Raw genomic sequence first — 25,706 nt, forward strand, 5'->3', positions numbered from 1 at the left:
GACGCCGGGCGGTCACCGGTCAGTGGTCGATGCTGACGCGACGTTGACGGTGCCAGTTCAGATGACGTCGATGCAATGGACGGAGTCGGGGTTTGAGCACGGAAGAGAAGTCCCATCTTCTCCATTCTGGCCTTGCAACCTTTTGGTGTCATTAGGGCACATTTGGTGCAGGTCAAGACATAGTGCTCTTGTCCAAGACACATTACACAGACTTTATGCAGGTCTGTAATGGACATGGTATGAGTATAGTCCGGACACCGACGGAACCCCGACGCCATAGCCATAGAAAAATCGAGCCGCGGTATGGTCGACGGCCAGTAGGCCGCGAGGGCCAAACTCGACGGTAATCGACAGAAAACGGATAAAACTTACCGGAGTACCACGGACTGAAAAACGTTAACGGAGGGACCCCTGTGGGGCAATTTAACTTTAAATAATTCCGTGAGGAAAATTCCGGTCAGGAATCCTTGTAGAGCTCCTTAACCGCGTGGCTACTGCTGCGTGGAAAAAAGAAGACTGAAGAGGGACCCCTGCTGGCTGCAGGGTTAGTGCCATGCTGGGCATGCCCAGTAGGGGCCAGTCAAAGTTCTAGAAACTTTGACAAAAGTGTTCCGTGATTGGGCTCCCTCCTGTGATGTCACCCATATGTGAGGACTAACATCCTGCTTGTCCTGTGAGAAGGATTTTTATTTTCTTTTTTTATGCCCTGTAGTTGACGGTGCTTTCCCTTTAAGCATTCAGTTCTTACTTGTGGTGGGAAAATGGAGGCCATCTCTTCTGCCATATTGCCGCTGGTCCAATCCATTCAGCTGATCTTCATCTTTTATGCTTACAGAAAGGACTGACGTGATGATCGGATAATCTATTAATAAAGTTAGAGTTATGTTACTAAACTGTTCAAAATAATAAAACAGCAGCATAAAAAAATCCAAACCATCAACTCATCCTTTATAAACACACAAACACAGACTATGATAGCAGATGACAACTGCAGGGCCCATCTGGTCTGCCCATTTTCCCTTCTTCTTCATGACTGCTAGATTTAGCCTTACTTACCGACAACTAAGGATGTTTTGCACTTGCCCTGTGCTTCCACTGGAGGCTGTTCCATACCCTCACTGCCCTTCCTACTTTCAACCCTACATTTGTGGTCAATTGGACCTCTGTGCTTCCATTTGATGTACCAGATCACAAACTGGATGCCACAAGTAGCCATTTGAAAATATACTGGGCCTTCTTTCAGATGGGCTGGCATCTTCAGGCTCCCAAGCGATCCAGGAGCCTGCTCCACTCCTGCTCATCCTTCTGATAGAAGAAATTTGAATCCGTGGCCCCCACGGCTCACTGTGGGAACAAAGGAGTAAGAGAGGCACTACTACCACAGAGTAGCGGAAAATGCAAAGGAAACCAAGCAATAGAGTGTTTTAGGTTATATTCAATCATATATACAAAAACTAACATTACATATCCTAAAAAGATTTGTAATAAGTATAGGGTAATCAACCAATCTATAACAAACCATCAAAAAAAACACTAACTAATATCAAAAAATAAATACAAAAGAATTAGTTCCAAAGATTAAAAGTGAAATCTCAATTTGGCCATGTTCCTGCATGGAATGCTTGCTTCAAAGGAAATTTAAGAACTATGAAATTGACTGCTAATCTCAATGTTCAGAGGTCTCAAAAGCTTATGAATTCATTTTTTGGTCTGGTAATCTCTGCACAAATCTTTGACCTCACAGAAAGATTACTAGACAAAAAAAAACAAAACTGAGTTAATAACCCTCAGTTAAGCCAGGATACTCACTTGGAATATCTTCTGTACTGTTCTCTAGAGACCTCTATGAACATTGAAATAAGAAGTTAATACTATTTTTTTTTATTTCCCTGGTTCTTTTTTATTACTTTGCATTGTTTTGGTTCATTATTGTATTTTGGTAATTTGTTATTGTGTGACAGGGCCAATGGACATTATATCGGTTTCTGTGCTTCTCCCACTGGAGGACATTTTGAAGTTGGGCTGAACCATTTGCTAGGACTTCCCCCATAGGAGGGGCCTGACTAGATCAAACCAAGAGAAGATTCCAGGAAGTGGTTGAGTTGGAGCTTGGAGACAGAGGACATCAGTCTCTGTCTCCTTGCCTGCATAGGATTGCAGGTAGGGGTCACAAATTTTATCTCTGTGATGGCAGCACCTGGCAGTTCACTGTGCTGCATGTTCCTATTGTAATACCTGGAATGGCGAGTTTCCCCAAGTTGAGGGAGTAAATCTCCTCATTCCTAGGTTTGTCTTCAGGGGAAGAAAACTCATAGTCAAGGTTCAGAATCTGAGCTGAGACATTGTGCAAGAACCATTTGTTGACAAAGAAGTCCCAAATGGCCCTCAACCTGCTGCCAAGCTGCTGGAGAGGTGAAAGGAGAACACGCTCCAACCCCGGTGCTCAGTGGCAAGAGGCAAGGACAAGAAGATACCAAGCACTGGAATCTAGAAGCAAAGTCTCAATGACGAAAGCAAATGTCTGCACATATTTTCGCTTTCATTATTGCCTCCTCTCTGTGGGTAATTTTCCTATTGTAAACGAGAGGCGTAGTTTTAACTGTTCAAAACTAGGCGTGTGTTATTCCCTGCCCCACCCCCGGGAATGCCTCTCAACAATGCGGGTAATAATAAAAGCTCCCATTTCCACGGTAACAGCACGGTTCACCTGCGGAAATGGTTTTTATTGTTCCTCTCTACGTTTATTTAAAACATTTTCTGGACATGGAATGTTTATTTTTGCCTATGCGTGCAAATGTAATCTGAGCCATTGCCATTTTGGTCTCCTTTACATTCTCCGCCACTTGTGCTTTAAATGGGGTCGCCAGTTCACTTGCACAAACTGGATCCAACTTCTCCCCCTAATGACCAGCACTAGGGGGCACCCACAGCCGGGTTAAATCAGAGAAAAAAAAGGAAACATGTCTACAGCCAGCACGGGACTCGCTGCCATGGGAGGCAAATAGCGTAACTGGCCTCCGAACAGGATCATACAAATTTAGGGAGGATAAGTGGATCACATATCTCTTAGGATAATCACCTCAGGTTCAGTACATTCCTACATTGACAAGGGATGACCACCTCTACACCTGCCCCATCTCTTCTACATGCTCCTTCTTACTACCTGCTGCTCATCGCTGTTCAGAGAGAGGACGTTGACTGTGAGTGACCGTTGATTTGATCCAGTTTGTCCATTTTTACCCAATGCTACCGTGTAGCTGAGCACGTCAATCTACAGTGAATATAGTAACAATGGGCACTTTTTTGCCAATGAAAAATTAACTTCCAGATCCAAGATGGCGCTGTAGCACTTTTTTGCATTGTGTGGCTTCCTCGATTTCCTAAAATTTTTACCTTTACAATGCCTCATGCTAGTCGCAAGAGAAGAGCCAAGGAGAGGGCTTTCTCTGCGGTTTCTCGTGATTCCCCTCTTTTCGGCCTGATAGATGCCAAATCAAACGTTGAATTGCTGGGGACCGTTCAAGAAAAAGATTTACTCATCTCTCCCCCTGATTCTATTACACCTCTTTCCCCGGTTGCTCAGACTCCCCCACTGAATCCTGCCGCAGCATGGCCATCGGCACAGGTATGGAAGCGTTGCGGGCTGATGACGCTAGTGAGACTGCCTTCCTTGCGGAGATTGGGAAGCCATTTGGCATTGCTGCGACTCCCGGTTTGAATACCTCCAGAGAAGGGGGTTTGTCTGCCATCAGTAGGCTGCGGATGGATGAAGAAGTATTGTCTTCTCTCTCTCAACCCATTGTGGATGCTCCAGTTTCCTCAACATTTTCTCATTGGTAAGACCAACCCAGTTCACATTGGTGTCAATTTGGGAGGCTATAGAAGGTCTGGGAAGGTTCATAACAGCTCAACTAAACCCTCTGGTTACTAAATATTCTGATATGGAGGCTTGCGTTCAAGCTTTGAAATGTTTTAAAACAAATACTTGTATGCAAGTAGATTCTGTTAAACAAGAAGTTGACGGACCCAAAAATCAAGAAGGTAGGCGATCTAAAAAAGCTGTTAGGATAGCAAAAGGATAGATGCCAAAGTCTTTTTCAATTCTTTATACGTCTCCACTACAGTAAAGAATTGAAAAAGACTTTGGCATCTATCCTTTTGCTTTCCAAACAAGAAGTTGAGTCTATAAAAAGTTTGCAACAGTCTACCATCAAAGAACATCAATTGCTTTTGTATAAATTGCAAAATCTTGAAAAGAATTTGAGATTTATAAACTTTCCCAAGCTTCCTTTAATACCACCTAAGGATATGGTTAAAAGATATTTTCTAGACGTATTGAAAGTTACTGACAAGCTCTTCTCCTATTTCCAAAGCCTATTGCCTTCCTCCACTTAAAAGAGAAGTTGGCAATCTTATCAGACCTCCAGTTGCGTCCTCATTGGGCTTGGACAATATTTCTACCTTACCTGAAACTTCTGATAGTGAAGGGGTTACCCCTGCAACTTTGATAGTTTCTTTTGTCTTAGAACCGGACAGAGACTGGATATTGCGACAATATTTTAGACATCAAACTGAGACTTCCCGGATGTGGCCAGACGAACGCAGAAAAATAGACCTAGAGTCCTTCAATTGGGAGCTCTTTCTTTCTTAAAATATCCCTGTAATTGTTAAGTATAGAGACATTCCCTATATATTTTTTCAAGCAGCACAATTATCTCATTTCTAAAGCGATAAGATGCTGCTGGGAGACGATCCCTCCCAACCTGGAGCTATTTAATATGATATTGCATAGGCAGAAGAAAGTCCTGTATTAATTGGGCCCCCGTCAGTGTTAAACTTCCCTGTTTTATTTTCCTTGCATTGTGTCAGGATCCTTATACTGTGGACTTGGGCTGAAATTGACATGGTTTTGTTTTGCTCTTTAATGATCATTTCCTACTTTTTTTCTTTTTCTATTGTCATTTTTTTGTTTTCATTTCAAGAAATATTCTTGAATTCTGTAATATAAAAACTGCATAAATAAAAAGAAAAAAATAACCTCGGACTGGAATGCAACTGTTGCCGGAGTGGCCGAGCTGCCCAAACCGGAAGACTTCAGCCATCATTAACGAGCGTCCACATGAATTTTGCATTCAGCTATATACAGATCTCCAGCAGAGAAGCAAGTCATGGGAGGAAAGGACATCCTTACCAAGTGGTCCATGAAGGGCGGCCAGATGCCAGGAGAGAAGCCAAAAGTCCTGAAGGAGGCATTTCATGCTCGCCGGCACCTTCTCAAGAAGAGAAAAACCACTGGCCAGTATGTGAGGAAATGCCCAGAAACCTTCTGCTCTGTTGGCAGCAGCTCTACCACATGGCCTGAAGGCGGCCATTTTGGTGGTGGGGATGTAGAAGCTGTGTTATATTTTTCCACCGGAGGGGGCCCTCACGTAGAATGTGGCATTGCTGGCCCAGTTGTTCTGAACCGTTGATAAAAATGTGTTTTACCAGTGACTTGCTGTCCCATTCAAGATTTCTGCACGGCTGAGGGAGGAAACGTTTTGGGTGGCCATAGATGCATCATGGGAGACATCCCATAGTAAATCTGGACCTTTGTGTTACTGTTTAAAAACAGAAAAAGAAAAACTAAAGCTAAACCTAGGAAGCAAGCAACAGAAAAGATTACATTTATGGGTTTTTTTCCTGACCCATCCCTAGCATTACTGAGTTGTTTTACCCCATCATTTATGTGTATGGAGATGTAGTTTCTGCTTTATGAGAGAAAAAAACAACAGCCATTAGTCCCAGTATGCAATGGGGCAGAACAAAAGCTAGACCTGAAATTAAAAAATGAAGCTAGTTTAAAACCCTACCTTGTTCCTGGCTGGTCGAAGAATAAATAATTGTGACCAGACAGTGATAGACGATTAAAAAAAAAAAAAGCAAGCAACTCTTAAGGCTAAAATACGTGTTGCTTCCAGCACATTTCCCCTACATACTGGGTTCCTGATGCTGCACAGAGCAGCCATATTGTGCCAGCTGCAGAGCAGGGATGTCAGGGAATCCTGAAAACCTCGCCCCACCCACCCACATACACACGTTTCCTGGTGGGCCAGGCACAGAGCACGCTGACACAAAATGGCCGCGCGCTACAGCAGCAGGGTTACCAGATAATGCCGGGTCATCAGGAACAGACTAGGCCAGTCCTGGTTTTGTCTTTCCCTATTGCATCTATAGACTTGGCTCTAGTCCTTCAATTCTAATGGCCACGTTTTAATGGCTTTGTCTTTAACGCTGAAAGTTTAAAAGTTCATTGCTATATCCTTCTGGGTACAAGGGGGTCATCCTTAGGTGACGAGAAGGGATAGCTGGTAGGAGGAATCAGGTGGGCAACCCTTCCTCTAAGTTTAACTTATTGTTTATACTGGGGAAAATTCCAGAAAGTCTTCTAGGCCATCCCTAGTAGGTGGGTGTTCGTGGATTGAGTGGCTGTGTGCGGATGGTGCAGTATAAAGGAAAAATGTGCACAGGGACAGAGGGTTGTTTCTGAGGAAGGGCATCTTGGAGCTGAACCTGGAGGGTCCATGGCCAATTGATGGAGGAGAAACATCTATTGCTTTTTTACTGGAGTGCTAGAACAATCTGTGAGAGAGATTACAAATGTGAGAACAGGAAAAAGCATGAGAAGAGGGTATTGAGTTTGGAGATTTTGCTAAGGGACTGGGGGGGGGGGGGGGGGGGAAGGATGCTGGATGGACCTAGAGGAAGAGGTCACAGCTGGGTATTTTGGCACAGGGCTCAGGACTGGCACTGTGCCCAACGGAGCAGGGCTGTGGCCTGTCCCGGGAGCTGAACAGCTTCTGATTGCAGTTGTGTTTGACTTCTAGGAGAGAAAGAAGAAATTCATCCAGGACCCTCCTTCATTCTTACAAGAGAGAGAGAGAGAAAGACGGTGAGAAGTGGGGTGAGGAGGACTGGGGACAATGGTTGAAGAAACGTGGACCCCTGTGAATGTGCTGTTATACAAAGACTGCGGGAAGTGAACCGGGATGCCCTAGGTTCTCAGCGTGAGACTATAGGGGAGGTGAACTGGCACCCTCTACGTTCTGGGAGTAGCGTGACACAGGTGAAACTGCTAAAAAAAGTGAAGACATGCCAAGTGATATTTTAACTAGCCTGATCAGCCTGGAAAGGAAATGGACTAAGAGTATGGGCTGTAATTTGAAGCTACCTTTATATATGGGGGGGGGGGGGGGTTGTGTCGCTTAATAACAGGCCGATACAGTACGCGCGTTTTCCCTTACCCCTTATTCAGTAAGGGGAGGAAAACGCGCGTCCAACCCGTGGCACCTAATAGGGTCATCAACATGCATTTGCATGTTGATGACCCTATTAGGTATTCCCGCGCGATTCAGAAAGCAAAATGTGCAGCCAAGCCACACATTTTACTTTCATAAATTAACGCCGACCAAAAGGTCAGCGCAAATTTCTTCCGGCACCGGGAAAGTGCACAGAAAAGCAGTAAAAACTGCTTTTCTGTGCACCCTCCGACTTAATATAGCGATATTAAGTCGGAGGTCCCGAAGAGTAAAAAAAGTAAAAAAAAAAATTTGAATTTGGCCCACGCCTGTCGGGCCTAAAACCGGACGCTCAATTTTGCCGGCGTGCGGTTTCCAAGTCCGTGGCTGTCAGCGGGCTCGAGAACCGACGCCGGCGAAATTGAGCGTCGGCTGTCAAACCCGCTGACAGCCGCCGCTCCGGGTCAAAAGGAGGTGCTAGGGACGCGCTAGTGTCCCTAGCACCTCCTTTTCCCCGTTTTTACCGTGACACCTAATTTGAATACTGCATCGCGAGGGGCCGGTGCGCATGCCGGGAGAGCGGGCGTTCGTCCGCTCTCCCACAGACTTTACTGAATCAACCTGTAAATGATCTATTTCTTGGGGCATCAACATAGAGTGGACCCTACAATTTTTGGGAAAGTGTTCCCTGCCCAGTTAGGGTCCTACAGATTATACTGACCCCCACCCCATGATGCCTGGAGAATTTCAGACATACGCCACCCTAGGTGAGTTATCTCAATACTCCCCAGGGCTGGAAAGGTGGTCCCCATAGTACAGCAGCTACTCTAGAGGAATTTGAAATGCGTGATCCTTAGATGCAATGGGCGCATAACCAAAACAGACTCAGTTGGAGCTATCTGGTATCCCTACTCGTTGCCAAAGTGAGAGGACTGGAAGCAACACTTGCTTTCCACCAGGCAGTAAACTTTTCTTTGTTTTGTTCAAATGAAAGATGGCCTCGAGTGTCCCTTGGAAACCAAATGGAAGAAGGGGTGGAAGGAGGAGAAATCACTCACTCTCATGTCCCGGAAGCTTAGGAGCCGCTCCTACTCACGATTTTTGCTCCCGGTTTCTTCTGGGCTTTGAGAGTCTAGGCTGTAGGCCTCATCCTCTTCCTTGAGGTTCGGCGGAAGATCGGAGTTGACCATCCTAATTCCTGTCATTAGGAAACAATGATACACCAGGTCAGGCTGGAGAGTTATCTAATGCTCAGTTTGAACCAATATCATCATCACCCCGAGAACACAAATGCTGAGAGGCACCGGGTTGGGCAAGACAACCGTTCATTCCCACTCCATCCTTCACAATTGTCTCGCATGGTCAGCCACCCAGGAGAGTGGAGCGCAATGGAGGGAGATGACAAAACCCGTCTGAGATAAGGAGCAGTATTCTATAGGCAGCCATACTCTGTGGTTGGCAGCTGGGATATATCCTTGGACAGGATTAACAGGGCATGGTGGATAAGTCGCTTGTCCTTTTTCTGCCATCACCTACTATGTTAGTTCTGTAAATTCCCCACCTTTCACTCACTTGTGCCGCAGTTAGTCAGCTGTTCTCTTCCATCAATGTCACAGCACTCGCTTAGAAAAGGCCCTTCCTCTTGTTTGATTCTTAACAAAATATCGGGGGTGAGATCTGAACAGCCTGCCATAAAGACAACCAAGGTCATTCTTACCGCATAGCCCCTGATTCAACCTTCTGCAATGCTAAGAGTTTATTACAGATTTCCAATAGCAAACCCGGCAACTGCTTCACTCCACCGCCATGCTGGGAAAAAGAAACGGAAGAGTCCGGTTGACATGCAACGTTGCCATCATGCCATCGCCATGTCAACAGGTCAACGGCGAACCCAAGGGGACGCCACGAGAACTGCTGGAAAGGGAGAATGGGAAGGTCTTAGAGGCACACGTGGAGCAACTTGTTTTGAACAAAATAACCCAGTCTATCCCCCACCCTGATTAAGGTTTCCAAGCAACGCGAAATGTTGAACCTTGAGCATGAAAAAATTATAAATCTTTTACCTTACATAACACTGTTGCTGTCATTTCTGCTCTGGAAGACTACCTGCTTCCTTTGCTTCCTCAAACTCCCAGTCACCTCCAGTGTTCCCTCCATTTAGAACATCTCCTACGTGTCCCACACCTGTTGTTCCCCTCTACCCCCCTCCCTCACAACCATCTGAATCAATCATTTCTTAATCTGGCAAGAGAGTTGGGACTGGTTAACCTCCAAGCATCGCCTCCACTCTGCCAAGGCCCCTGTGCATAATGCCCAGGAGACAGAGAAATACTGAAGAGACGCAGGGTGAGCACTGTCCTCATACAGGATACCCTTTCAGTTTTTCTGTCTCCCTCTGCTGGACAGGAGGCTCACCGCACTGTCTGGACTGATCCGGGTACGTACAGGGAATGCCCACTTACCTGTGGCGCTGCAGCAGCTGAACCTCCCGCCCGCTGAACCTTGAGCGTTCCAGAAGTAGGGCTCGCCCTCCTCCTTCTTAATCCGAAAGAGGGTCTCAGGGTTGACAATGACATAGCCTGATTTTACACAAGAGAAAAAATTACATAGATATAAAAAAGGCATGAGGGCTTGCGCCCCTGCATTAGCCTATCGCCTGCCTTCCAGAGTCACACCTCATCCATTGCCACCCCTGAATTTCAGGCAAATCTGAAAAGCACCTGCAGAGATTCAGATGATCAGCTGGCTCATTTTTGTTGCTCTACATGTGTCAGTGTGACCCCTGCATGGGGCTCTGATAAAGATCTGCTCTTCAGCTGTCTGTGCTGTAGTCATGCTTTATGTGTATCAGTGTGACCCCTGCATGGGGCTCTGATAAAGATCTGCTCTTCAGCTGTCTGTGCTGTATTCATGCTTTACGTGTATCAGTGTGACACCTGCATGGGGCTCTGATGAAGATCCGCTCTTCAGTTGTCTGTGCTGTAGTCATGCTTTACGTGTATCAGTGTGACACCTGAATGGGGCTCTGATAAAGATCTGCTCTTCAGCTGTCTGTGCTGTATTCATGCTTTATGTGTAACAGTGTGACACCTGAATGGGGCTCTGATAAAGATCTGCTCTTCAGCTGTCTGTGCTGTATTCATGCTTTATGTGTATCTGTGTGACACCTGCATGGGGCTCTGATAAAGATCTGCTCTTCAGCTGTCTGTGCCGTATTCATGCTTTACGTGTATCTGTGTGACACCTGCATGGGGCTCTGATAAAGATCCGCTCTTCAGCTGTCTGTGCTGTATTCATGCTTTACTAGTATCAGTGTGACACCTGCATGGGGCTCTGATGAAGATCCGCTCTTCTGCTGTCTGTGCTGTATTCATGCTTTACGTGTATCAGTGTGACACCTGCATGGGGCCTCACAGATGAACAGGCTCTGATGAAGATCCGCTCTTCAGCTGTCTGTGCTGTATTCATGCTTTACGTGTATCAGTGTGACGCCTGCACGGGGCTCTGATAAAGATCCGCTCTTCAGCTGTCTGTGCTGTATTCATGCTTTACGTGTATCAGTGTGACGCCTGCATGGAGCTCTGATAAAGATCCGCTCTTCAGCTGTCTGTGCTGTATTCATGCTTTACGTGTATCAGTGTGACGCCTGCACGGGGCTCTGATAAAGATCCGCTCTTCAGCTGTCTGTGCTGTATTCATGCTTTACGTGTATCAGTGTGACGCCTGCACGGGGCTCTGATAAAGATCCGCTCTTCAGCTGTCTGTGCTGTATTCATGCTTTACGTGTATCAGTGTGACGCCTGCACGGGGCTCTGATAAAGATCTGCTCCTCAGCTGTCTTTGCTGTTTTCATGCTTTATGTGTATCAGTGTGACGCCTGCATGGGGCTCTGATAAAGATCTGCTCTTCAGCTGTCTGTGCTGTATTCATGCTTTACGTGTATCAGTGTGACACCTGAACGGGGCTCTGATAAAGATCTGCTCTTCAGCTGTCTGTGCTGTATTCATGCTTTACGTGTATCAGTGTGACACCTGAACGGGGCTCTGATGAAGATCTGCTCTTCAGCTGTCTGTGCTGTAGTCATACTTTATGTGTATTTGTGTGACATCCGCATTTGTGGGTTAGGGCATTTTAACCAGGGGAGTAATCATCTGTGAGCCAAATGCCACCCACACCGAGATGACCCTTCAGGACATTTTGTTTCAGAGGCAGGGGTAGGGGGCTGATAAGCTTACAAAGGTTCAGGCAGCACTCCTATGTCTGGAATTGCCAACACGGCAAGGGTCATTTAATAAAATTTTGTAAGAAACAAGATAAGTTTCTTAGAATTAGTAGCGCATCTTTGTGAGAGATCTGTGCAGGCATTGCACCGATACATGTAAAGCATGTGTACAGCACGGACAGCTGCAGTAGTATGAATCTTTCTTTCTCCCCCTAAATGTAAAGCTTTGCTGGGTATTAGAGCGAGGTTCGCTGACCACTCGCAGATTTATTCAGGTTGGATGGCAACCCCCCCCCTCCCCCCCACAAACACACACAAATTCCAAGTCCCTGAATTGAAGGGCAGCAGATCCATCCGGAAAATTTCTGTTATTCAAATAATTTTAGAAAGCTGAAAATGAGCTGTCAATTCAGCTTTAAAAAATTCAACAAAAGGTTAAACCAAAAATCTCCAACTTTCTCCCAAATTTCTCTTTAATTCCCAAAGAAATATTAGCTGATAAAATAATTGGAAGTCTTTCCTACTTAGCTGCGCCAACTAAGTCTAAGGGTGCAGCAATGCTGATAGTCATCAGAAACCCCCTGCAGGTATCACACTGATTCCTGTGAACTGTGAATACAGCAGAGGCAGCTGAAGATCATATCTTCACCAGAGCCACTGATACATGTAAAGCATGAATACAGCACAGTCAGCTGAAGGGTGGATCACCATCAGAGAGCCATGCAGGCACCACCCTGATACACAAAGCACTGAACAGGGAGGCTGTTCCGTGCATCCACCACCCTTTGTACGAAGAAATGTTTCCTGATGTTACCCCTGAGTCCATCGCTCCTTGGGGGCCTCATACCATAATCTCTTGCTCTAGAACATTCTTTTCTCTGAAAAAAGGTTTCCTTCCTGTGCATTGCATACCTTTGAAGAATCTGTATATGCCTTTATTATATCCCTCCTCGATGTCTCTCCTATCCTCTAGAGTTCCAGTTCTCATCCCAGAAGGTTTATGGTACACATTCTGCAGTATTTGGGAAGCAGCTACAGATCCGTGCCTCTCTCAGTATTGCACTATAGATATATATATATATATATATATAAATATATATATACACACACAATAAATAAACAACAAATCATAAACATTCATGTTCTAGCTAGAAACCAGCAGAATTACTCCTTCATACAAAAATATTATTAGTATTATAATACAAAAACATTAGAAAGTATTTTAATATCGTACCAAACTGCACAAAATAAATCTTCGAAAATCTTTAAAAAAATTCCAAGACTAGCATAGAAATGTGTTCAGAAGACAAACTGTCTTTAAACCTAAGACGTATATGAGCAAATGATCCAGTCCATGAATTTACAGTTTCAGTAGGTCCTACTATGGCCGTAAAAGCGTCTCCACAATATTCTTTCAAGATTATGAGTAACAATTGCTGATCGATGTAAAACGCAGCAGTTCTTCAATGCCATAAAAGGCTGCTCTGTAAGTATCTCCTCTGCTGTTGTTGGAGTTTTTTTTAAAGGTATCAGAGACTTACTTGGTTATGTTTATTATTGTAATTACAACATGTTATTATATCTCAAAACCTCTTTGTTAAAACTTATTCACTTTGTAAACCGTTATGATGGCTTCCCGAATAACGGTATATAAAACTCTTCAAATAAATAAATAAATAAAGGTACTTGAAGATTTATTTTGTGCAGTTTGGTACGATATTAAAATACTTTCTAATCTTTTTGTACTGTAATACTAATAATATTTTGGTATGACGGAGTCATTCTGCTGGTTTCTAGCTAGAACAGGAGTGTTCCCGATTTGTTGTTTATTTATAGTGCATATTACAACACGAGTCGATACTTGCACTGCCTTATTGGTTTTCTGTACAAAGATAGCATTGGCCACCAGATGGCGCCAGAATACTATTCCTTACTAGGGCCTAGGTGTAACTGGAAGGTTACAAGTTGGTTCTATGCAAGGGACTCCCAACCTTTCAGCGAACACGGACTCCCTTCTCGCCTGCATGGCGCTGGCACTTTTACCCTCGGTGGCGAGGCCTTTGCACATGGGCAGAGAGGTGGCTTACCCTCCTACAAAGTGCTGCACCTTCCCTTCCCTTCCCCCCCCCCACCAGCCTGCTTTGCTTTGATACTTTATTATTTTCTTGTATGGTTCTTCCAAACCCCTACAGAAAGCGACAGACTATAAATGATTTAAATAAATGCCTGTCTGTGTGTTCCCTTAAATAATACTGGCTGTTCTCTCGTCCACCCTCTGTCCCTACCTCTCTCTCTTTCTCCAGCTCTGTCCAGGATGATTCCTGGGGTGCCCTCTCCTTCTCTGCCATCCACTCTCACGCCCCTTAACCAGGCCACTCGTGGATTCCTGTTTATCCTCCATGTCGTCATTCCTGTCTCATTCCTTCTCCCCTCATACTGGCTACCCAGTCCCATTTCCACCTTTCTTCCTCCAAGTCCTTCTATTGACTTTTCTGGGGCGGTTCTTCCCGCCAGCCTCTCTCTGTCAGGTCAGTGGCAGAGCACGTGGCAGTAGCGAGAAAGGCGTCCCCACCTCTTTCGATAGCCCAAGCCTTCCTCGGTGTGCGGCAGAGGCTGCAATGGTTCTGAGGGCCGCAATCGGCCCCTCTCTTCCCCATATCCTTACGGAGTGCAGCAGCGGGGTTTGCAATCAGCCCCTCTCTTCTCCGCCTCCGCCAAACACGTGGGAGTGTGGTTTGAGGCTTCTAATGGGTGCAAACAGCCCCTCTCTGTCCCTGCTCCTCCTGGCCTGCAGCAACACAGGGTGAGGTTTCTGAGGCCACAATAGGCCCCACTTTTACTGCTCCGGTGCTAGCAGCTCACTTTCTCCCTAGCTAAACCTTTTTGCATCCCTTCTGGAGGATCCCCTGGGATAGTCTGGTGGCCCCCCAGGTGGGGATCCACTGTTCTATATTTTAGAATAGAGAATGTTCTGGTCTGAAGGGTCAATCCAAAGACACAAGAAGGGGTTGGCTAGCTGGGAAGAGAATCAGCTTAGCCCTTCCCATATGGAGTATGGCTTGGGGAAATGGTCAAGGGGATTGTTGGAGTCATTTTTTGTTACTTTTGCTGAGGATATATATAGAGGACAGGCCATATGGATTCAGACACAAACTAGTTTGAAGGCCACAGGCCAACCTCTGAGGAAACTCCTGTTTACTGTCTTGCACTGTGAAATGTTTACGAACAGGCAAGAGTCTGTTTATTTAGTTATTCCACGAAGTCTATGATGAGAAAACAAGCAATTAACTTATACTAAAGCCTGAGAGAGAGAACCAAGGCTGCACAGCAGTTTCTGAAAACTGATAAGAGCTCAGAGGGAGGGAACATTGCTTTTTCCACAATCATTTATAGTGTATAAGGAGAGACAGCGAGAAAGAGAGGGGGAGAGCGCCCTGGACGTGACGGTACGGCTGATCCTTTGGAGATGTAAGCTTTTTATATCTATGTAGCAAGTGTTATTATCGACCATTACTTCTTTTATTTGCTCTGACTTTATTTGTTCTATCCTCCTATTGCTCAGCTAAACTTACTTTCTTACCTGGAGCCGTGACGTACTGAATCCAAGCTTGTGTGTGGCTCTCTGTGTGGGGGATAAGCCCCTGGGTTCAAGCCCCCAGGTATGATCCCAGGAATTGTGTGTTTCTATGAGAGCCCCTGGGCAGGATACCAGTGAGCACGGTCTCAACCCGTAACAGGGGTGCAACGTTTACTTTACAGTTTAGCTTGTAGAAAGGAAGGGTGTCAGTGAGATGAGGGGCAGGCCGACTCTGAGCCAACGGCCGTGTATGGTTAATGTGGCATATGAGCCAGTGTGCAAATGGGCAAAATGCTGGAGGTCTGAGGAAGGGAATCAGGGAGCTGAACCTGGAGGAGCCACGCTAGAAGCGAGCCTGGAGGAGTCAGGTGGAAGCGCAGTGTGGAAAGAGCCGGAGGTGCCATCCCCGCGGCATCGCCAGAAACAAAGCCAAGCCACAGAGAGAGAGAGAGCTTGGAAAGAGACCCAGCCTGCTCCCCTTCGGAGGTGCGACGAGGGCGGAAGTGGTGGCTGCCCGCAGCTGCGTTCTGCCTGCCGAAGGGCACGAGTTGTGTGGGGCCCAGCACATGTGATGCGAGGCCTTGGAAAGGAAAACTGAGGCCCATATTCAGTAGGGCGGTTAGTGGACAAGTTATCCCACTAAAGTAGCACATTGGCCAACCACACAAGGCCAGATAACTTAAAAACATAATGGCTATATATTTGATTACAGCTGTTTATGTTTTTAAGTTATCCGGCTACACGTAGCCAGATACATTTAAGCAAGTATATTTAGTGTTATCCTGCTGAATATACAGGACAAGTTATCCGGCTACATGTAGCCGTTTATGTTTTTCAGTAATCCGGCCGTTCTCTTGTCACCCCCAAAAAACATTTTTGGCAGCAGAGGTTCCCTGTGCCGGTTTTTGGTTTTCATTTTTATGTTCAGCCTGCCCCCTCCCTTCCCTCCTGCTAACAATGGTCGCAGATACCTCCTTCCCCTGACTCCCCCATACCTTATTTTTGTTTGCCGGGAGCAAGGGACCCTCTGTCCCGCCCCCGGCACCTCCAGCGCTGCTCTAAGACAAGAGGAGACAAGAGACCGGCCCGCCAGGGCCTTCTTAAGATATTGTGGGCAGAGGGAGGAGCTTGCCCTGCAGGCCCCTAGATTGGAAAGCTTTTTCCTTTTGCCTTGTTATGACAGCGCTACCTGGCCGGATATCTTGAAAAGATATCCGGTTAAGTGGCACGTTCTCCGGCCACACAACTTCAGACCTGCTCTGAAGCAGGCCTGAAGTTATACAGCTAACCTAGCCGGATATACCCGATAGGTCAGCCGCTCCCTGGAACATCCTCCTTTTTTATCCGGCTACATTCTAGCCGGGTAACTAGTTAACCAGATAGAATTTAGCTAGATAAGAGCTGAATATAACCTTAATAATATGGACCTTATTGATTCTTGCCTGAGAATTTTCATTCCAGATGCATTAGATTTTCATCCCTACCAGCAGATGGAGACAGAGAAGAAAAGTTTTACTGATACTGTGCTGCTTAAGATATGGTGCCACCTGCAGTCGTTCAGTATGAGCTGTACCCAAGCCAAGATGAGATTAGAAAATAAAGAACTTCACCCCTCCAAACCGAGCAGAGGGAAAGTCAATGTTGTAACTGTGGACTCTTGGACAGAGGCAGGATTGGCACTACCTGTAGAGAGGAGCCCTGCAGCTTCCCACCATCAGCAGGCGGACCCAGACAAGAAGAAACAGAGACCCATCAGGATCGTCCCCTAATCCAGCCCTCATTCCCCTCGGTATGAGCCTTGGGGTGCTGGGGCCGGCAGGACTTAGGTGAGGTCTCTGTAAGTCTTTGGTTGGCTATGGTTGTAGGCAGGTGACAGTCAGGCATGTGCGAGGTCCGGGCAATTGTCAAAAGCAGGCAGCAGTCAATCATATGCAAGGTCCAGGCAATGATCAGAGGCAGGCAGCAGTCAATCATATCTGAGGTCCAAGCAATGATCACACCAATTATCTGTCCGAGGAAGAAGGCAGGCAGGCAAGGACGAGAAAAAGTGGGCAACGAGGATGGACAGGAACGGAGACAGAAGACGACCTGAAAACAGCAGGACAAAGACCAAGCCAACTGGATGAGGACTGAAGATAAGGCTGGAATGAAGACAGGAAGGTTGGAAGCAATATGCTCTACTCAGGAGTAGTGGGACCTGTTGCTGAGGCGGTGAAGGAAGGCAAGAGCTTGACAGGTGATATCACCCGGCATCGCAGGGCTTTTCCTGCCGCTGGCCCTTTAAAGGGGATGAGGTCTGGCGTGCACGCGCCTACGGAACAGCATGTCAGCTGGGCCAGCGGCATTCTCCAACGTGAGCGGGTGGCGGCGTCTCGCCGCGTCGGACTGCAGCAGCCCGCCACGTGAAGCATCGGCAGCCCTTCTGGAGCCGGAAGGAAGGGCCTGGCTGGGAAGGTGAGTGCGGCAGTTCACAGGAGCAGCCTGCGGACCACCAAACTGGAGCCCTTTCATTTATAGAGGGGATTGAAACTCCCAAACCAAAACCAGACTCTTTACTATTTACACACGAAAAGCAGAACGGTCTTTCCAGAGAGGGCGGGGCTCTGGACCCTCTGTGGTATTCCAGGAACTAAAATTAGCAGGCAAGAACCAATTTTCCTTTCCTGTTCATGCCACAGATCAGTCCATGCACATGGGATGTATCCAAGCTCCTCTACACTGGGTGGGAACCTGAAAGCACACTCTCCCCAAAATCACCTGCTTCCGGCGCCCGAACATCCAGTCAGTAATAAGAACATAAGAACATGCCATACTGGGTCAGACCAAGGGTCCATCAAGCCCAGCATCCTGTTTCCAACAGTGGCCAATCCAGGCCAAAAAGAACCTGGTAAGTACCCAAAACCTAAGTCTATTCCATAATGCCTTATGAAAGTATGTAGAGAAGACCAGGTTGCCACCCGCCAGATCTCCTCTGGGAAATCCAACTGAATGTCAGCCCATGATGCTGCCTGTGCACTAGTAGAATGGGCCTGTAATCCCTTGGGGATCAGATGCCCTATATAAACATAAGCCAATACAACAGCCTCCTTTAGGCATCGTGCAATAGTAGCTTTAGAAGCTTCCCTTTACTTGTTCCACCAAACAGAACGAAGAGGCGATCAGACCACTGAAAATTGTTGGTGACCTTCAAATAGCATAACAGGGCCCAAAGCACATCCAACAAAATTACAAACAGAGGGAAGTTCTCCCATCTGACTAAGGTGAAAAGAAGATACCACCTTTGGTAAAAAGGTGGTAACATGTGGCATGATACCCCATCTTCCGAAATCTGCAGAAAAGGATCCTTACGAAACAATGCTTGATGTTCTGATATCCGTCTAGTCAAACCTATCGCACTAGGACAACTACCTTCTGCGTAAGATCCTTCAATGGCGCTTTCCTCAGTGGCTCAAAGGGAGAGAGTTTGTAACACCATATTCAAGTTCCACGAGGGGAACACCCATAGAAACATAGAAATGACGGCAGAAGAAGACCAAACGGCCCATCCAGTCTGCCCAGCAAGCTTCACACTTCTTTTTTCTCATACTTATCTGTTTCTCTTGGCTCTTAGTAACCTTAGGTTCTATTTCCCTTTCACCCCCACCATTAATGTAGAGAGCAGTGATGGAGCTGCTTCCAAGTGAAATATTAAGTTTGATTAGTTGGGTAAGCGGCAGTATAGCTCTCTGCCGTTGAAGCAGAGAGCAATGCTGGATATGCGTGAAGTATCAGTTTTTCTTCTCCCCTGCCGTTGAAGCAGAGAGCTGTGCTGGATATGCGTGAAGTATTAGTTTTTCTTCTCCCCTGCCGTTGAAGCAGAGAGCAATGCTGGATATGCGTGAAGTATCAGTTTTTCTTCTCCCCTGCCGTTGAAGCAGAGAGCAATGCTGGATATGCGTGAAGTATTAGTTTTTCTTCTCCCCTGCTGTTGAAGCAGAGAGCTGTGCTGGATATGCAATGAAAGTGAAGTATGCCTTGAAAGTCACATTAACTATCAACAAATATTGAATAAGCCTAATAATTGGTAATTGAATAAGCCTAATAATTGGTAATACCTATAGCCCATGAACCCACCCCTGTTTTTTTGTTTTGTTTTTTTTTTTTAATTGGGAGATGGCAGCCCTCCATCCTTCCGCTCCGCAAAGGTGGAACACCAACCACCGGCCACTGGCATCCCGCTCCGTGAATGCCTCTGTGGCTACTGCCGCTCCGTGCAGTGTTTTGCTGCCTCCTCTTTATACACGTCCTCTAGACCTGATGGATCCACAGTGTTTATCCCACGCCCCTTTGAAGTCCTTCACAGTTTTGGACTTCACCACTTAATCCGGAAGGGCGTTCCAGGCATCCACCACTCGCTGTTATTGTTCAGTGTGGTTGTGGAACCCTGGGTTGTAGTGAGAGTTGGATCCACCCACAGGGAGGAGACCTGTGGGGACTCACTCTAGCCTCAATAGACAGACAACAGGGATAGATTTTATTAAGCAGGAACGTAGGTGGGCATAGACTCAGTCCGGAGTGAAGTGTGCGAAGCTGGTCCTCCTGGTAGCGGTCCACAGAGCGGGTACGCCAGGGCAGCTCCTCTGGAGTGGAGATGCTTCTAGATGTGAGCCGGTAGTGGCCCGCAGCTTGGGGTACACCGTGAATCAGGTGGCGATGATGGTACTCAGAGGCAGAAGTAGTAGATTCCTGCAGACGAGATGGCCCTCCGAGGAGAGGATAGCCAGAGCATAATAGGCCCCCGAGGAGCAGTTACCTTAAGTCCAATATCAGTAGTCAGTAGCGAGTACTGCGAAGCAAAGAGAAGATCTCCGTAGGAGTGGAATCAGGCAAGACGGAAGTCCTTGCTAACTCAAAGAGCAAGGAGCAGGAAGGAGTTTAAATATCCCTCCCTGAAGTGATGTCATCCAGAGAGCTGGCCCAGGGTTCCCACCCTGGGCCCTATAAATTCTCCCCTGCTGGCGCGCGCTAGGGGAAGTCAGGGAGTGGAGCCTGAAGTCGGCAGCGGCATTCCTGCCGCGGATCGAGCTTCCTGTCCTCGAGCATACAGGGGGAGAAGAGCGGCGCGCTGCGGGCAGCTCCGGCAGCCCACAGCGAGACGGGAAGTCAGCCGGAGGGCAGGTGAACACGGTCGGTTGCAGCACCCGCGGCCGACCAGTGTAACACCTGCCACACCAGAGGCCGTAGATGTTTCACTCCTCTAAGGAATCGAACTACATCAGGATGTGAGGCTAGGGACAACCCCTGCACGTTACCTCTAAAACAGCCCAAGGCTGCCACCTGCACTCACAGAGAACTGAACTGAAGGCAGGGATTTGAGAAATCGATGCACGAAGAGAGCAATCCCCTGTTACGGTCCCGGTCGCGAGTGCCGCGACCAGGCCCTTACCTCCACGTTCCTGGACCCGTTCCCACTTCTGTGTGCGCGCAAGTTGGACGCCTTTCTAGGCCCGTTCCCGCCATTGGTGACTCCGCCCAATTCCTGACGTCAGACGCCGCGGCCTTGATAAGCCGGCCGCGGATACTCAGTCTTCGCCTTGCAACGGGGTTTTTATTTATTTATTTATTTATTTTAAGTGTTTGTATACCGTCTTTACAAACCTTGCGGTTCCCAGTTGCTCCGTGCCCCGGAGTGGGTTGCCTTTCTGAACTCACTCCGTTCCTGCCTGCTACAATACCTGCCTGGTTCCAGTACCCGGGTCCTGGTACAGTTCCTGCCTGGTTCCAGTACCTGAGTCTTGCTACAGTTCCTGCCTGGTTCCAGTTCCCGAGTCTTATAGAAACATAGAAACATAGAAATGACGGCAGAAGAAGACCAAACGGCCCATCCAGTCTGCCCAGCAAGCTTCACATTTTTTTCATACTTATCTGTTTCTCTTAGCTCTTTGGTTCTATTTCCCTTCCACCCCCACCATTAATGTAGAGAGCAGTGATGGAGCTGCAACCAAGTAAAATATCAAGCTTGATTAGTTAGGGGTAGTAGGGGTAGTAACCGCCGCAATAAGCAAGCTACACCCATGTTTATTTGTTTTACCCAGACTGTGTTATTCAGCCCTTATTGGTTGTTTTTCTTCTCCCCTGCCGTTGAAGCAGGGAGCTATGCTGGATATGCGTGTAGTATCAGTTTTTCTTCTCCCCTGCCGTTGAAGTAGAGAGCTATGCTGGATATGCGTGAAGTATCAGTTTTTCTTCTCCCCTGCGGTTGAAGCAGGATATGCATTGAAAGTGAAGTATCAGGCTTATTTGGTTTGGGGTAGTAACCGCCGTAACAAGCCAGCTACTCCCCGCTTTGTGAGTGCGAATCCTTTTTTCTTCTCCCCTGCCGTTGAAGCAGAGAGCTATGCTGGATATGCGTGAAGTATCAGTTTTTCTTCTCCCCTGCCGTTGAAGCAGAGAGCTATGCGTGAAGTATCAGTTTTTCTTCTCCCCTGCCGTTGAAGCAGAGAGCTATGCTGGATATGTATTGAAAGTGAAGTATCAGGCTTATTTGGTTTGGGGTAGTAACCGCCGTAACAAGCCAGCTACTCCCCACTTTGTGAGTGCGAATCCTTTTTTCCACATTTCCTCTTGCTGTTGTAGCTTAGAGTGATGTTGGAGTCACAGTAACCATGTGTTGCTACTGTTCCTGTCTCGTTCCAGTTCCCGAGTCCAGCTACAGTTCTGTCCGGTTCCAGTTCACCAGCTTGCCTGCTCCTGTCTCGGATCTACCACTCGCCTAAGTCCCAGCAGCTGGGCTCCTCCGGGCTTCTCCCTGGGGAGCACCAGCTTCCAGGGTGAAAAGCATCGTCCACATCCTGCCTGACATCTGCCTCCTGGCCTGTGTTTACCTAGAGACAGCTGAACACCTTTCCCAGTCTCTTACAGGTCGGCCCAAGGGTCCACTAAACTGAGACACCACAACAGATTGCAAGGCCATGGACTCGGCGGATGCGCCTGGTCCCCTGGATCTTCCAGGGTTGGCCCAGCAGCTGCAGTATCAACAGCAGTACCTTGACGCCCTCACTGGTTCTGTAGGGGAGTTAACTGCCCGCTTGGATGCCAGGGTTCCGCCCGCCTCAGAATCAGCACTTGAGGGACCAGGCTCCTCCGTGACTCAGCTACCGGCACCCTCTCGCTACTCTGGAGATACAAGGACCTGCCGCGGCTTTCTGAACCAATGTTTCATACGGTTCTCCCTGCTGCCCCAGCAGTTCCCCACGGATGCGGTGAAAGTGGCCTATATCCTGTCCCTGCTTGATGGGAAGACCTTATTATGGGCCTTGCCCCTTTGGGAACATAATGATTCCTCGCTAGTGGATTTCAACAGTTCATCTCGAACTTCCGACAGGCTTTTGATGAGCCAGCCCGAGTAGTTACGGCTACGTCTGAACTGCTACAGCTCCGTCAGGGGGCTCGCTCCTTGGCAGATTATGCTATGGATTTTCGGACTTTAGCCCAGGAAGTAGGTTGGCAGGATGGTAGCCTTAAGGCCATCTTCTTGGAGGTTCTATCCGGACGTATTAAAGACGAAATTGCTGCCCGAGATCTGCCGGAGGACCTCAACGCCTTGACAGAGATGGCTGCTTGCATTGATTGCCGCCTACAACAAAGGGCCAAGGAGCAGCAGTCGTCCCGACACAGCCCCGCTTCTGCGAGACCCGTGTCTTCTCCTAAGACTTCTCGCCCAGACGTCCCCACCTGCGAAACTATGCAGCTGGGACGTGCCCCGCTCTCTGCTGAAGAGAGACAACGTCGTCATTTGTTGAGACTGTGCTTGTATTGTGGCTGAAAAATCCAAGATGGCCGCCGTTCCCGGGCTTTGCCGACCCGGGAACGGCCTGGCCATGCTTTGGGGACTCGATCCCCGGTCTAAATTTGCCTGCCCTGCCGAGGAGGGGCCTTCCCCACCCGGCAGGCAGGCTGAGCAGAGGCCCCCTGGCGAAAATCGTGAGGAGGGCTTACCACAGGAGAGGCAGGCTGCCTGCCACGGCATCTGAGCCACACTGAGAAAAAAAAGCTGAAGAAAAAAGAGATTTGATTGGCAGCCTGCAGGCCCGGAGTGAAGCAGGGGGGAAACCTGCTGACTCCTGCCTATCTGGCTGCCGGTTCGATTCCCCTGAAGAGCCTGAAGAAAAGGGAGCTCTACTGCTGTAAGGAAAAGGGTAAAGCTTGAACTTTAAACACATTTTTTTTTTGAGACTGAGCACAGCAGTGGGGGGTTCTAAGCCCCTCAGGCAGCCAGAGGAGGGGGAGACGAGAACTGGACCACCAGCCTCGGTCCCCACACCTGGATTCGCCCACGGACTCAGCCTATGCTCCGCACAAGGGGCGAAGCCCCCCTGAGTCCGGCAAGAGCCAGGAGACGGCTAGCGTCTCCTGCACAGAAAAAGACTAGGTGCTGATTTAAAAAAATCTTTTTTTTTTTTTCCCAGAAAGAACAGCCAAACAGAAACTACAGAAGAAGTACTTGCTTGCTCCACGAAAGAGAAAAAAAAGACAGCTAACTAGCCGAAATCAGGAGACCGAAGGGTGAGCTGCTACACCTGCTGGAGACAGACAAATACTGAAGGGTTACAGGATAGGCTCTGTCCTCATATAGGATATCCTTTCAGTTTTAGTCTGTCTCCACCTGCTGGAAAGGAGGTTCAACCCACAGTCTGGACTGATCCGGGTACGTACAGGGAACGGCCCGTTAGTGAGTAATCTAACATTGTCAGTCTGTCTCATCTACAGCTCTGCTGCACTGAGAACCTGCATCCGGATCTCCCTATACTATCTCTGTGAGACGGGTCCCCTCTGCCGAGGGTCCCTGGACTGCTACCTCTGGATCACCTCGCTACTGCCACCTCTGGTGGTATCTCTCAGCCGTATAATAAAAGACAAATCTCTGTGTTTGCGTGTCTCGAGTCTAGCCTAGTACTGTGGTTCCCCACGGGGCTCCTCCCCGTGGGAGTGGTCACCACCACAGCACCCAAGGATCCACTCAAACACCTCAAAACCATAGCAGTGGGTGGAAGGAAAGTACCTGCCCCAGTGGAGAAACTTTTGGGAAAAGAGACTTTGGGGATGAGAGAAAGGGGAGAATTGGCCGTGACGACACTTAACAGAGAGAAAAACTGTGTGCCAACTAATCTGGCTTCCCACTGAATCTGGGCGAAGTGAATCTGGGAAGTGTGACTTTAAAATGAATTGGGGTATTGGCTACAATATCCACTCTGAGTAAGAATACAAACCTGTGAAACAAAATGATGATAGCGGGAACTACTTTTCCTGGTTTGGAATCTTGGAAAGTGGATACAGAGAAATGGACTGCGACTCTGAGAAGATATGGTTTTCCCATGGAAGTTTAATACTTTCGATATTGAACTGTTTTTTTGAACAGTGACTGAGGGACCGTGCCATTTCCACAGCTTGGGATTACTAAACTGATTCCAGAACTGCTGCTCCTCTGTTTGATTTGCTCTGTCATTACTACTCCCGTCAACTTTATTTATTTTTTTGGAGCACAAGCATTGGGTGGACAGTGAGTCTTGTCAAGGTGTCAGTGAGCCAGGTTTGCCAGAAACACCAGGAAGGCCATTTTCAGAGGAATCTAACCAGCTAGTAGTTGGCTAGGCCCCCTGGGGTTTAACTTGCACCTTGCAGAGTCACTAAATCAGCTGCCTACTTTAACTAGACAGCTGTAATGAGCCACTTTCAAAAACAGGCATTCCTGGGGGCACAACCATGTAACATATGTGCCCATTTCCCTACGTACACTTCAGGCACAAATACAGAAAGTGCAAACCACAAGGGGAGTTTCTACTTGAACATTTGCTACAGATTGAGGCAGCTGTCCCTAGGGAGCTTTACTGGAAATTGTCCCCTTAGGTGTTAGGGATGTTTGCAGAAAAAAAACGTTTTGTTCCAGTCATCCGTTTCTGGAGAATTTTTTTAATGCATTTTTTTTTTTTGTTTTGTGGGGTTTTATAAATTCATTTTTCGTTTTGGAAAACAGCACACGCTAGTTGTAAATAATGCGTGCGTTTGGGAGTGGGGAGCCCTGGCCGTTCGTATTTGTTTTCAGAAATCTGAAACAAATCCCACCTGATTCCGATTGGCTTCCTGACTTGTATTCAACGAAGGCCACCTTCCTACTGTAAACGGCCTTTGAAAGGATGGGGAGTATGCGAAGCCCGGGGGAGGAATCGATGAGTTTGTTGCTCGAAGGATTGAGGCTCAGATCAAGGAAGAACGCTAGCCACAATGTACTTGGATTTCAGCGAGGCCTTTGACACGGTTCAGCCCCGAAGACTTATAAATCAATTGTGCGTGACTGACTGGGCTAGAAATTGGCTGAGTGAGAGGCGACAAAGGGTAGTAGGTAAATGGAGGTTTCTCAGAGGAGGAGGTTGTTACTAGTGCTGCGCCTCAGGGACCCGTCCTTTCTTTTCAACAGTTTTTGAGGGCCATAACTGAAGGATTGTTGGGGAAGGTTTGTCTTTTTTGCCTATGGATACCAAAATCTGTAACAGGGCGGACAGCCAGGAAGGAGTGGAAAACACGAGGAGGGATCTGGTGAAGCTCGAGGAATGGCCCAAGATCTGGCAGCTAAGATTTCATCCTAAAACATGCA

General features: G+C 47.6%; 1 protein-coding gene across 3 annotated transcripts in view; it reads right to left on the reverse strand.

The window, feature by feature from the left end:
• Positions 1-25,706, reverse strand: part of LOC115080677 (zinc finger protein 282-like) — an 80,078-nt gene that overhangs the window by 48,366 nt on the left and 6,006 nt on the right. For 2 of the 3 annotated variants that reach the window (XM_029585033.1, XM_029585034.1), the window contains exons 4-7: positions 9,740-9,856; positions 8,850-8,963; positions 8,374-8,475; positions 749-862 (exon numbers count right to left, since the gene is read on the reverse strand). In XM_029585033.1, the coding sequence (XP_029440893.1) occupies positions 749-862; positions 8,374-8,475; positions 8,850-8,963; positions 9,740-9,856 (447 nt within the window). The remainder of the gene's footprint in view (positions 1-748; positions 863-8,373; positions 8,476-8,849; positions 8,964-9,739; positions 9,857-25,706) is intronic. The other variant, XM_029585035.1, reaches the window with a different exon arrangement.

The sequence above is a fragment of the Rhinatrema bivittatum genome, chromosome 19, assembly GCF_901001135.1.
Source record: "Rhinatrema bivittatum chromosome 19, aRhiBiv1.1, whole genome shotgun sequence".
In the NCBI taxonomy this organism is placed as follows: Eukaryota; Metazoa; Chordata; class Amphibia; order Gymnophiona; family Rhinatrematidae; genus Rhinatrema; species Rhinatrema bivittatum.